At 41.8% G+C, this 13,579-nt stretch overlaps 1 protein-coding gene across 1 annotated transcript in view; it reads left to right on the top strand.

Annotated features, from left to right (window-relative positions):
• Positions 1 to 331: 331 nt before the first annotated feature.
• STOX1 (storkhead box 1) overlaps positions 332 to 13,579 on the top strand; it is a 52,966-nt gene continuing 39,718 nt past the window's right edge. Inside the window, exon 1 of the mRNA XM_088476075.1 lies at positions 332 to 768. Within this exon, the coding sequence (XP_088332201.1) occupies positions 465 to 768 (304 nt within the window). The 5' untranslated portion in view covers positions 332 to 464. The remainder of the gene's footprint in view (positions 769 to 13,579) is intronic.

Raw genomic sequence — 13,579 nt, 5'->3', positions numbered from 1 at the left:
TTAATGGTAGTTTTTCTGTCTCTGTGAAGTCCTCTGTTATCCAAGGTGACATAAAACAAGATATTCAACCACAAACCACAGAAACAGTGTTATTATCAAATCTCTCACAAGTAATTCGTCACATATCAGCAGCAACACCATATTTATTTGTACTATATTTTAAATTGACTTGTGAATATGATGATGGATGTACAATTACCAGACATGGCAGGTCCAGGAATATAAAAAAAGTCACCTTAGTTATTGAGCTCATTATACATACCAAACTCCGCCCACATACAGCCCCGCCCCCAACTACAGCAGCACTCCACAGGTCGCGGTGTGACTGATTGATATTTGGAGGTTCCGCCCCCAGTAACCGGGACAGCAGCAGCAGCTACAGCCACAGTAACACTGAGTCAGTGTGTGATAGAGAGAGATAGTAGTGCTGATCTGTGGGTGGCAGTGTCCCATGTGAGTGCAGCATGTCCCGGGACAGGGTGCTCCAGCTGGCCCCTACCTCCCTAGCCCTGGTCCTGTGCAGACTGGATGGCCCCGGAGAGGAAGGGGAGAGGGGCAGCCACATCTTCCAGGACTTCCAGGCTGCCAATGCGAGGTGCTTCTGGAACAGGAGGCTAGTCCGGGCCGTGTCGGAGGTGTCCTTCCAGGGCTGGATGGAGAGCTGGGTGCTGCTGGTCCAGGGGCAGAGCGCCAGCCTGGAGGTGCTGAGAGATGCCTGGGTCAGGAGAGCACTGAGACCTCCTAGGGGCTTCCTCATCACAGCGCTGGGTGAGTAACCGTATATATCCCTGTATGTCTTCATTAAACCTCTGTGCCCCCTGTGCCTATGCCATGTACTGTACAGTGCCTAGCACCTCTTCTCTGTGTGCCTACCGTCTGGCCATGGGACACTTGTTGCACTTTAAAATGAGCACAATGTTCTTTTTTTATCCAATCCATTCTGCTACGTGGAATAATGCCCCCCTTGTCTTTTACCACTTATTTCTTACTTTTTGTTTGTTTATTATATACCAAATGCACTTTGCACCTTTATCTTATTTTGCTCGAAGTTGCACATTTTCTGCAAATTCATGACTTGCCCCTCAGTGTTTACAGCTGTTTGCACTGTATTTTGTTTATCTGTACAGATATTAACACCTTATACATACAAATAGTTCTCTTATAAATGGATTTATATGTATATTGCATCAATGGGTATGCAATGATAAGACTGCATAGAATAATATACAATACAATTAATTAAATACAGCTGCTGTTTCTTTATAATTACCTTCAGTATGTGATCAAGTATTTTACCAGTAGGAGATCACATTGTCTGGAAGATGCCTGATTACATAGAAATACAACCAATGTCATCATCATAACTGAGGATTAGCCAGATAATATATAGTAACAAAAAGATTTTGTGCAGGTCAAAATGTGAAAATATTTTAACAAATGTACAGTTTCTCTTCTGTATACTGTTCAGTGCTTCTGTAGTATATACAGAGTGTGATGTGACTGTGGGACTGGTGTAGAGATCCGTTATAGGGAAATGTATTGGTTTTCATGCGTATGCTTACTATACTATCCCTTTATACTGAGTATATATACTCAGTTACACAGTTTCTGTGTCTAGTTGACTTCAAGCCTTCAGTTCCCCTGGTTTTATCAGCCACAGACCCTGTGTAATTCATACATATCCAGGTTTAAACTTTAAAGTGATAGAATGGTAAGCCTAATCTTGCGGCCAAACTGGACATTGGTTGAGGTGCACGTCCCCAATACATTCTTTTGTGAAAGTAGCTGCCATCATTATCTGCCTGCATGTGTGCCAACCCTATCCTTGCTGCCAAAGATCTGTCTGAAATTAGCTGGATCTCTGCCCACGCTCACAAGCCCACAATTCTGTCTATACCTCCATTGGACACGTATCCAGGGCCGACTCTAGGGGTGTTTGACCAGTGCGGTCGAACAGGGGCGCCACTCTCCTCAACTTCCCGATTTCAGAATGGCGTTATATGAAGAAAATACTTAATTATCCTGAAAACTGCAGGGACAGAGGGAAATTTCCCCATAAGTCCCTGCAGTCTCCGTACCTGCTTTCCGGTGACCGCGGACAGGTAAGCCCAATTAGAGCATGTTAAACCTAACAAAAGTGATTGACATGTGTATACAGGCTTTATACTAGCCTGTATACAGGTATAGTTATGTACGATTAACTTTAACATTTATATATAAATGTTAAATATAAAATCACTTAAATATACATGTATACAGGCTAGTATAAAGCCTGTAAACACATGTCAATCAATTTGGACAGGCTGGAGGTGTACTTACCCCGTCAACGGGCACCGCAAGCAGGGACGGAGACTATTCTGGAGAGCATGACTGAGCATTGCGCAGACCAACAATGCCGATTGTTTTCGGAATCCCGATAACCATGCCATCTGTGACATCGCAGGGACAGCGTGTAATATGATTTATCAGTTTTGAAAATACCAAGGCTAGTGTATTCCCTTGTCTTTTCACAATCTTCCACTTGTTACATTGTGTATATTTTGCTTATCACTTGTGATTGAATTGTTTGAGAGAATAAGGTCCCGTCTAAAGTGGCCGGGATCTAATACAAGTGTTTTGGATGACTGGGGCTGGTCGTGAGTGCCAGGCGCGCCTTAACTACAGAGCGCCAGGCAGTTAGCATGGGTGAAGCTGCTTAACACAGCTAATCCCGTGCATTAGGGTACGAGAATATGGGCGTTGCAAACAGCGCAGTGGTGGTCGCGCATACAATTGATTTAGCTCCCGGCCACTTTAGAAGGGAGTTAATTCTCTCAAACAATTGAATCGTTTTGAATGATTAATCAGAGCTATTGAGGTCTCAATTAGCACATACATATTAACAGCACATTTATTACACAATCACTCTGCCCTATATTCTGTGGTAAGCTAAAACCCTCTCGCCCAAATGTAATCTCATACATTTGCAGATTCTGGTGAGGTTTTGGTGAACTGTCCTCGAAATTTAAATGAGCAAAAGTTTTTTTTTTTTATGGTAAATCCAGGTTGGTTTTGCCTTTTAAAAATAAATTGTTGATTTAAATCTGGAGAACATATTGTCAGAATCTCAACGCTGCCCACAACTCGCAGGATATTACATTTGGGCCACTGTCTGGTCATCACATTGGCCTGCAGCTCGCACTTCTGCTGACAGCTAGGCTGTCATTGGACATGTAGCCATGGGTTTCTAACAGAATTCTGAAAATAGGGGGGAGGGTAATCCTATCGTAAACTGTGCAGCTCTGTGTACCTACAGCCAGAGTCTGGCTAATTTCATTGTACTGGGACGCCTGTTGTCATTGTGTCCATCAATAAGGTTTGTATACAGTATAATTTTTTTTGATTATGTGTAATCTATTCTATTTTCAATCCTGTTGTATGTAAGAATTTCAACTTCATATATAGGTGTTCTCAGTACGTGATCAAGATTGTCACTAACTAGTGCAAGGCAGAGCATTCATTCCACCTTTATTGCCAAGCAATCAGGTGTGGCCAGTTTGGCCACACAAGTGAAGGGAAATGTTTTACAGATTTGATCTATCAGTGATTCGACTGCATATCTGGATCACAAAGGATATCACACTTCCCTAATAGCTGATGACTCTCCAGACATGGCAAAGGAATATGGCAAACCAGATCTTCTGCCCAGGCTGGTCAGACATTGATCAGACAGGTTGGACTTCTTGTGACCCATACACAAAATAAGGACTCCAGTCTGGGATAAGTAGTCTTATAGTCCTGTGTAATGGTCCACTTTAGGTCATGATTGCTTTCAGAGATCTGGATAACCACACTCTTCTATTACAACAGTAAATCCTCATGTTGGGCAGTAAAAGCAGGAACAGGACTGTCATCAGCTACCTATTTTTTATCCGAACAGTCGGTAGCATCAGGTCCCTGACTTTCATGTTTGGGTCTCTGAAATCCTCATATCTTAACACTGGAGAGGATATATATCAAGCCGTGGAGAGAGAGAAAATGGCGCAGTTGTCCAAAGCGACCAATCAGCTTCTAACTCATTTCAAAGACTGATCGATAAATGACAGAAGCTGATTGGTTGCTTTTGGCTCCTCTTTATCTCTCTCCAATGTTTGACACATCTCCCCCTATGTTGTGTAACCAGAACTTACACATGAATCTATATTAAGAAGAGTGTTTATAAAAAAAATAAAAAAATTAACCAACCTCCCCCCTCACCCTACAGAAAAAATAAAACAAACCACACATCTGTTATTTGTTTAGGTATCTACAAACGTGCCGCCTGCCCAGCCTTCCGCCACCACCACACAGAAACACATGCCAAACTGCTTGTTACTAGTATTATATATGTTTATATGAAATCCCATGCATTTTATTTACCCCAGTTTGGCTTAAATAATGAAATAATATATTCCAGCTAATTTCGGTTGTATTCATATTAAAAAAAAAACAACAACTAAAATTAACACCCAGAGCTCAGTGCTGGTCCTGACTTTGCCGCAAAAAAAGGTGTGACCCACTCCCACAGGCCTCCATCTCCACACTAACAAAATTGCTGGGGGTTTTCCCAAATCCACACGGCTGTAGGATCAGGATAATATTTTCCACCCTACTGATCAAACTATAATAGACAGGGGAGGGACCATGAGACTCCTGTCATTATACAGAACTTATCTCAAACTGTGAAAGTGCAACATGCCTAAAACTAAAGCATTCCCACAGGATAAGTAAGAAGTGTTTCCCATTAAGAAGAACTTGTCACCACAGGACCAGTGCACATGATCATTACTGTGCTTTTGTGGTTGGAGCAATGAGTCAAACGCTAATGAAGCACAGCTAAAGGTATATATCATGTCCCTTCCTTACCTATATCATGCCTTTATTTTGGTAAATTGATGTTAAACTTCCCTCCACAACCCTAACTACCTAATGCTTACCTAGAAACTATTTTCTTCCCTAAACTATTCTTCTTTTTTTTTTTTAAACAATTTGGCTAAGTAAAATGGAAGCTAAGTTACTTGTCCACATTTGACTTAAGTGAAATGAAACAACCGTAAGCAAGACATACTTATACCTGGTTTGTATCTGTGGTTACATAATATATCCCACATAGGATAGTTCCTTGTAATGACGTGTATTCTATTGCACACCTGTCTACCTTGCACTTGTAGCTGTTTATCGTGTGATGTTGGAGTCGTGGCAATTTCTATTTAATAGAAGGTTCTTACTCCTTCACTAAATGGACAAATGGCCATTTTACAATTGATCTTATTTAAAAAACATGGTACATTGTGCAAACATGTACTGTAACCTATGGCAATCGGACATTTGTTCTAATTTCCTAAATGACAGAATATAATTATTATGGGTTTTATGTAATTCTTTGGCATATATGCACCATTTTATTAAATAAGCCGCTGTGTGTTAATTGACTAAGGCACAGGTTCCCAAACGCGGTCCTCAAGGTACCACAACAGTTCAGGTTTTAGAGATATCCAGGGTTGAGCACATGTACTGAGGGACTAATTAAGTCACCTGTGCTCAACCCAGAGGTTGCCGTCTTTCTGGCTTCCCCTTCCAGGAGGGGGCAGCCAGATCGGCAAATCAAGGGGGCGTGGCTGGCATTTGTGAGCGGAGCGTGGGGCGTGACCACGCAATCACGCAATCACATAATTTTGGCCCCATCCCCGATACACAATGCCGAGATTACCAGCATTGTGAAGCAGGGGGCAGGGCCAAAATGTCGCGATTTGGAGAGAATCGCGTCACTGACCCCCCTGTTGCGGTGGAGTCTCTTATTGCCTCGAGGGAGTCTTATTACCGCGGCTGCCAGGAGGTTTGCCTGCCTTTCCGGGGGGCTGGGAGCGGCACGCGATTTTCGTGAGGCTCCCGGCCGAATCGGGAGGGTAGGCAAGTATGGCTCAACCATGGATATCGCTAAAACCTGAACTGTTGGGGTGCCTTGAGGAACGCATTTGGGAACCTCTGGACTAAGGGGTTTGTCTGTCATCAGCGATTCAGTGGCTATGCTAACAGTCAGGATTTATCACTGAACTTTGCAGCAATACAGAATGCAGTTGGTACGCATATTACCATCCTTCGGCTCCTCTAGGGGCCCTGGTGAAAACACCCCAGTTTAACACTGTCAGTGAAGGGTTACAGCATGTGTGGCTAATGTCTGTGCATGCACATAGAGATTTGGCGGCCTATTTATCAAGCTATTTTGTTTCATAAAATGATGTACAGTAGAAACTGCAGTTTCTGCATAATTTTATGAATTGTTGCTATGTACTAATAGTAGAATGCAGGATATGTCACAGAAATCTCTGGCAGAGTGCTAATTAGTGCTGCAAATCGCAGTCCCCATGATTATCTATGGGGACTACGATCTCAGTCCTATGTACTAAACTCCAAAGAAAAACAGCTTCTCTGAGTTTGGCCCCGGTAGTTTACATCCTCTTCAGATGGCGAATGTAAGGTGTCAGCTTCCCCTGGAGAAGTCTCTCACAAACCTGAAACACTTCTACATATTACCGAGGATATAACTCACAAGTACAGCAGTTACAGCAACCTCTGTCTCTGCGAGTTTCGTATTGTACATAGTGGGGATATTTTCATTAAAAATCAAAATAACCACCGTGATATGGATACGGCAGTTCCACGATTATTAATACACAGGCTCCTTGACCCGGTGGGGGTCTATTTTAAAAGGGAACCTGAAAACGGCATATAAATCATAAATATGTTATGCTTCTCTCAATTTTAGAAGAGGTTATTTGGCCTATCTCTGTAAATAACCTTGTTGCCTTTTTACAGATCCAACTCCTATCAATGGGGAGCATTCATCAATGACAAGATGCCTCCATAATTAATTTTTAGATTTTAGTTTATCAGAATAAAAACTTTTGTCTAATGCAGTTTCGCAAACTCCACCATTACTGTCCAGGTGTTAAGGATAGCCATGCTTGAGCACAGGTGACTTAATTAGTACCTCAATAGTCAACTTGATTTAACCGTCATGACTCAAGCATTGATATCCTTAGAACCTGGACTGTAATGGCGGAGTTTGGGAAACTGTGGTTTAATGTATACAATATGTTATGTTAAATCTCCTTTGTATTCCTGTGATTAGTGTGTCCGCTATGGGTGGTAAGTGCTAGCTATTCGCCGAGGCTGACATTCTCCTGTGTTAGTAACTGATGGTGGTGTTTGTTCTTGTGTGTTCAGCTGATGAGGTGCTGTAAAAACCCTGCTGTTCACAATGTTTACTTATAAATAAGGAAATTGGCTGACTCATTTCACTTATGCTGCCATGCAGACATATAGCCTAGCTGATGACTCTATACGGTTCTCGTAGGAGTAGATATTGTGAAATAGGAGAACTAGTAAAAGTTTGTGTTTTTAATCTAATAACCTCAGCACAGCATGATGTCATTGTGCAAGTAATGTTGCAGCCAACTGAAGACGTTATTAAACAGTTATTGTTCTTTTATGAAAGGTCACCTGAGCCGATTGTAAATAGTGATTTTGATAACGTAAGCTAGATATCAACATCTACCTGTATGGATGGTGCTTGTGATTAAATGGATGGGCCTCTCAGGCACAGGCTTATTCTGCAGTGATGGGCCACCTAATACACTTCAGGGACAGCATTGAGAGGCCCTCTAACCTTCAAAGGGCTGCACATTACTCTTCATCTCAGTAGTAAGTCAAATTAATACATTGAATCAATGAAAGAGTACGCTATATGGAATAACATACCAGCTATAACAAACAAATATGACAACAGAACAGGAAGTCAAGGCTGCAGGGCCGTATTAGGACTGCCTGCTGACCACCACTGGTATACCACTGACCGCCTGCTGACCACCACTGGTATAAACATAGGAAAGGTTGGGAGCTGTTGGTGTAGAAAATCCCAGCACTGCATGCTGCTGACCCCTCCTTGCATGGCAGTGTGATACTGCAGATGCACTTTATCGAGATGGGCCTGATTCAGAGTTCGGAATGGAGTTAAGCTGGGTAAAATTTACACGATGTGTGTACACGGCCGACCCACGATGCGATGAACAACATATTGTTTGACACCGCACAATCTGATTAATGACTGTCCAATATGTCGTTCACCAGCTGTATCCACAACCATGGGGTTGTTCAATAAATTTAACAGATTGAGCAGCATGTAGACTCGATCTACCGATGTGATGAACGACCTCGCAGGAGCATGCATGGTCGCTCATAGTGGGTACACACTTGCCAATGTGGACCATATGTTGGCCTGATCTGCCGGATCGGGAGACATATCGTCTAGTGTGTACTGTGTGCTACCATAAGAAAGAGCAAGTAACTGTACATCTTGGTAAAACCATGCTGCACTGCAGGTGGGGCAGATGAGAAATGTGCAGAGATTTAGGTTTGGGAGGGGCGTGTCCAAACCGAGATCTAAATCGCAGTGTAAAATAAAGCTGTGCAGCATTTGTGGGCTACATGCAAAAGCAGCCAGTATTTAGCCGGAATGGGATTGAAATTCCGGCGGCGGCAAATCCCGACAGCGGATGCCCGACAGGATGAAGATCCCAATGGGGGCAGGTAAGTACCCTAACCTCCCCTGTCCCCACCCCCTAACCATAACCCTTCCTTAGTGGTGCCTAACCTCCCCCCTTAACTAGGGTAGTGCGACCAGTGTCATGGCACAGGGCAGGCGGTGCTGTTTGGGCCTGTCAATTTTCCTTTTTATTATCATTCTCACTAGTAGTTTCCTCTTCTTTTATCCCCAGCTTCTCCTGGCCTATCTCTTCCCTGGCCCTTCCCCATGAGGCCATGGCCCTTTTTCAGATGCACTTTCCTTAATTAAAAATTGGGGGGAGGAAGGGTGCCAATGCTCGCTCTTGCACATGGCACCAAAAAGTCTAGTTACGGCTCTGCCTCCCCCTTAGTGACTAACCCTAACCTACCACCGGGGGCGCCTAACCCTAACCCTCCTAGGGGGGTGCCGAACTCTAACCTCTCCCTGGGGTTGCCTAACCCTCCCCCCTAGGGTTGCCTAATCCTAATCTCCCCCCCCCCCTTCAAACCTAACCCTAACCCCGCTAGACTCCCTAATCTTAACCCTCCCCCTCACGGCTAATGCTAAGGGCGCCTCGGACTTGCCTTCATTCGGGATGGCGTCCTCGGCGTTCCGCAGTTGGGATTATGATAGGCGGCAGTATTTCAACACCTATCATAAATCCCTAGCCGGCATTCCGTTGTCGGGATTGTGGTCATGACTACATCCCATTTACCCCACATGCAAAAATAATGTATGTATTTGCACCCCTTGCATTGCAACATGGATTGGAAAGGTACACAGTCACTTGCTCTGTCTTACTCTGGGCCAAAATTTGAATCAGGCCCTATGTGTATACAAATTGGTGTGTACCTCCTGTGGAGGTTATATAGTATATATAAGTAATATATATCTATCATGCAAGAAGGGAGAGGCACTCAGGGGTCTTGAAAATGAAGAATGAAACACCGACTAGGTTGTAATGTTCAACCTTTCAGTCACCTAAGACTTTTATCAAGAACAAGGTTGTTCTTGATAAAAGTCTTAGGTGACTGAAACGTTGAACATTACAACCTAGTCGGTGTTTCATTCTTCATTTTCAAGACCCGTGAGTGCCTCTCCCTTCTTGCATGATATTTACAGGGGTTTCACACCCTAGATGGCACCAGGGCAAATTGTTTAGTTCATTGAGGAGTGCCAGCCTATTGTGTATGTGTGTATGTGTGTGTGTGTGTTAAAAATTAAAGTGTTATTATGGGGTCGATGCAGAGTTGAATGTAAGTCGGATGCGCCTGTATTTCGTGCGTGGAGCTAAATAGGTTTTTTTCTCCCACATACAGAGCTGTACGCATCTGTGCAACTGGACTGTCCTCATCTGACCACTAAGCAGCATATTTACTAAAGGTTTCTCATGTGTTACTAAATGTGTGATTTAGCCCCAAAAACACATCGATTATGATTGACTTAAAATTGATCTATAGTAAATATTTATTTATTAAGTGTTTTATACAGCGCAGCATATTCCGTTGCGCTTTACAATTGTAAGCATTACTAGAACAAAACTGTGTAATAACAGACAGATATATAGGTAGGAATATACCCCTTTAGTGTCGTAGCTGTCATTATTATCACTGGCACTTGCAAAAGAGCTGACTGAAAACAGGTGTAATTACCCATACCCCATATTTTGCATAGCCTGCCCTTCCATAAACTGTGTGTGAGAATACCCCATTATCCGCAAGTGGAAATGCGATGGAATTGGATATGACTCTGACTTGCCACTAATTGCATACACTTTGCTCCTGAGCTTTCACATTGCAATAACACACAAGGTACATCTGCAAAACTGACGTGTTCAACACCTGTGTATATTGTGCTTGTGCATAACATACAATATCCATGTCAGGTACACTGCAGGTTTTAGGAAAGGTTTACTAAAGCAGACAGAAAAACAACAGATGCATACAGCACATAAATTGCACTGAAAGGAATAGACATTGAAGCACCTGTACAATAATGTAGGTGACGTGTAAATACTGTGTTTTATATTTTGGTGATAAAGATTGACACAAGGAGAGAGTAAAGTTACACAAAAAAGAGAGTAAACAAAACACACTTGGTTGAAGGGATATTTTTATGATGTACCTGATGGCAGCATAGTAATAGGTTGCTTGTGCTTTGTGCTTCTGAAACACAGCTAGTGTGAATGTTGGGTAACTCCTCTCGTTTAGCTGCTCAGGGAGTGTGGAGGAATGCAATCTTTATAATTTGGGTCTGAAAATTACACTGGATAAAGGAGTCTTAGAACGTCCATGTGTAATTGTAAAAATATGCAAACCAAAGTTGTGACCTTCTTTTTGGAAGAGATTGACCTTGCACCAACATTCATCTCTGAGGGACTGGTTAAAGTGTAAATATAATTATCATGATGTTAACATTTTATTTCCAAAAGCATTCCACTGAAGACCTACATGCCCCGAGATTATTTCAGAATGCCAGTTGCCGTTTGCTTATTAAATATGATATGTTTTCCTTACAACATGTGGTTCAGCTCTGTCACAGAATTTCAATGTACCACTTATTATGAAAAAGTGTATTTGCAATTGAAAATTCTGTATGTATATTTTGTCTCTGATTAAAGCTTAGGTGCCCGCTTACATCAAATACCAAGTGGCGGGTATGTGTCTACTCAGTTTTTTATAAGCAAAATATAAACTTGTAGACGTTTCTATGCTTGTTGCAAAGGTTTAAGACATTTTTAAAATGTATTTAATTTGAGAAATGGGATATCCTGCATAAAGGTTTCTGCAAACAAATGTATTCACATGGTGCTTGTAGTAATGTTACCATTTCTTATATAATTTTTACTAAAGATAATAAACAACATTGTTTACTTGCAATATTTAATGAATGAAATTCACATTTTATGTGCTGTTTTGTGTCTGTGAATGTCTTGTTCAGCGAATGTGATTTTAGTTATGTGTGGCTATGAAGAGTCTCTAGTGATTGGCAGGGGGCTTTCAGTACATGATGGTGTGATGCACTATAATATTGCAGGCACAAGATTTAATTATATACACATTACTACTTCTCTGCGTTTACTTGAAATATAAATTCATGGGGGTCTATTCAGCATTGATTTATTTATTTTTTTACATAAAAAATACGGGAACTATGAATTACGTATTTTTTATGTAAATCCCCTATGCAGCAATGGTATAATGGAGAAGATAATGCAATTATCTTCTCCATTGATTCCCATCTCGGTGAATACTGCACTGTAGGGATCAGCCATTGATCTCTACAGTACTTTAACACTTTTTGCTATTCAGCAAAGCAAAAAGTGTTAAATCACGCGATAAATATTTCCGTTCTATAACGCCATTTCTGAATGGCATTACAAGAAGAAAATACTTAAATATTGCGAAAACTGCAGGGACAGAGGGAAATTTTCCCATAAGTAACTGGAGCATCTTGTAAGCCCGCCCAGTCTCCGTCTCTGCTTCCCGGTGATCGGCGGCAGGTAAGTCACTTTAGAGGCTTTTAAACCCCCCGAAACTTTATAATAGCTTGTATACATGTATTTTTATGTGCGATTATATTTAACATTTATATATAAATGTTAAATCTAAAAGCACATAAATATACATGTATACAGGCTAGTATGAAGCCTCTATACACATATCAATCAGTTTTGGGAGGCTGGAGCTGGACCCCTCCGCGGTCACCGGGAAGCCATCTTGATGTGGTGCCTTAAATATATGGGTTGCTACTGAATAATCCTTCCCCTTTATGAAATTAATTTTAATATATATATATATATATTATTTTTTTTTCATTTTTGGCATCACAAATTACTCCAAAAAAACCCTCAAACCCCAAAACAAAAATGAAAAACCTGTGACTTGTCTTAATGACCACTAGAATTTTTTTTTTTTGTTTTTTTTGTAAAAAGCCCGTAATTTTTACCTCAACATTAATCCGCTTTGCGAAGATACCTAAACCCTACTGCAATCAGTTATCTTCAAATGCCACATAAATCAGTGATTGGAATCCACTTCTGTGCAATTTAAAACTTTTTTTTTTTCTTAAACTAAGGTCTCTGTGAGGTTCCAGACTTGATAAGTGCCTATCCAATTACAAGCTTAATCATGATGATCATAAAATCATTCACAGCATATCCAAGATGAGGTAATTGAAAGAACATCAATCAAGAGAATGATATAAGATTTTAAAGACCTTTAGGGGCAGATCCAACTAGCAGCGAGGATCATTCCGAACATTGTGCGGTGCTTGCTTGCGCACATTTCTAGGTAGTACACTAGGAAACGACTGCTTGCTTTTCAATGCCTAATTTTCCCATGGTGTATCATACCCCTTACGTCTTTCAGACTGGCAGCCGGACCCGGCACTAATGCCGGCTCGATGACGTCATCACCATCACATGCTAACCCGACGCTTGTGCTATGAACGGGATCTTGGTCGCATCGTCCTGGGTTACCTGTTCACACTGCACAACGAGCTGGGTTGAACATGTCTCGGAGTTAAAATGCCGGGTCGTTTCAACCTGGCCCTTTCACACTGCACAGTAACCCGGGTTGCTGCATGTTCACTTGCAATAACCCGAGTTATTGCTTGTAGTGTGAAACGTGTATCAGTGTACCAGAACAGGCCATCTTCCTAAAGTGAGCATCCATGCAAGAAGGGCACTTTTAAGGAAAAGCCCTATGGTAACGTCGACAGAGTTAATCTTCCATGGCAAAATGAGAACCTGGGCACTTTACAAACCTACCTTTTATGAGGGGGTGTTGAAAAAACATTGTAAATAAAAAGGATTTTTGCCAGAAAGCACTTAAGAGACACTAACAGGTGGAGAAAGACTCGGTGGTCTGATGAGCCCATGAATCAGTTTTTCAGTCTCCACACTGTGCACATCATTTGGAGAAAACTCCATGAAGCATGGTGGTGAGAGCATAATGTTATGCAAATGCATCTCTGCCACAGGGGCTGGAAAAT

The sequence above is a fragment of the Taudactylus pleione genome, unplaced genomic scaffold (genome assembly GCF_031769625.1).
Source record: "Taudactylus pleione unplaced genomic scaffold, aTauple2 ptg000016l, whole genome shotgun sequence".
NCBI classification, from domain to species: domain Eukaryota; kingdom Metazoa; phylum Chordata; class Amphibia; order Anura; family Myobatrachidae; genus Taudactylus; species Taudactylus pleione.
The sequence above is the reverse complement of the archived record's forward strand: the minus strand, read 5'-3'. Positions and strand labels throughout refer to the sequence as shown.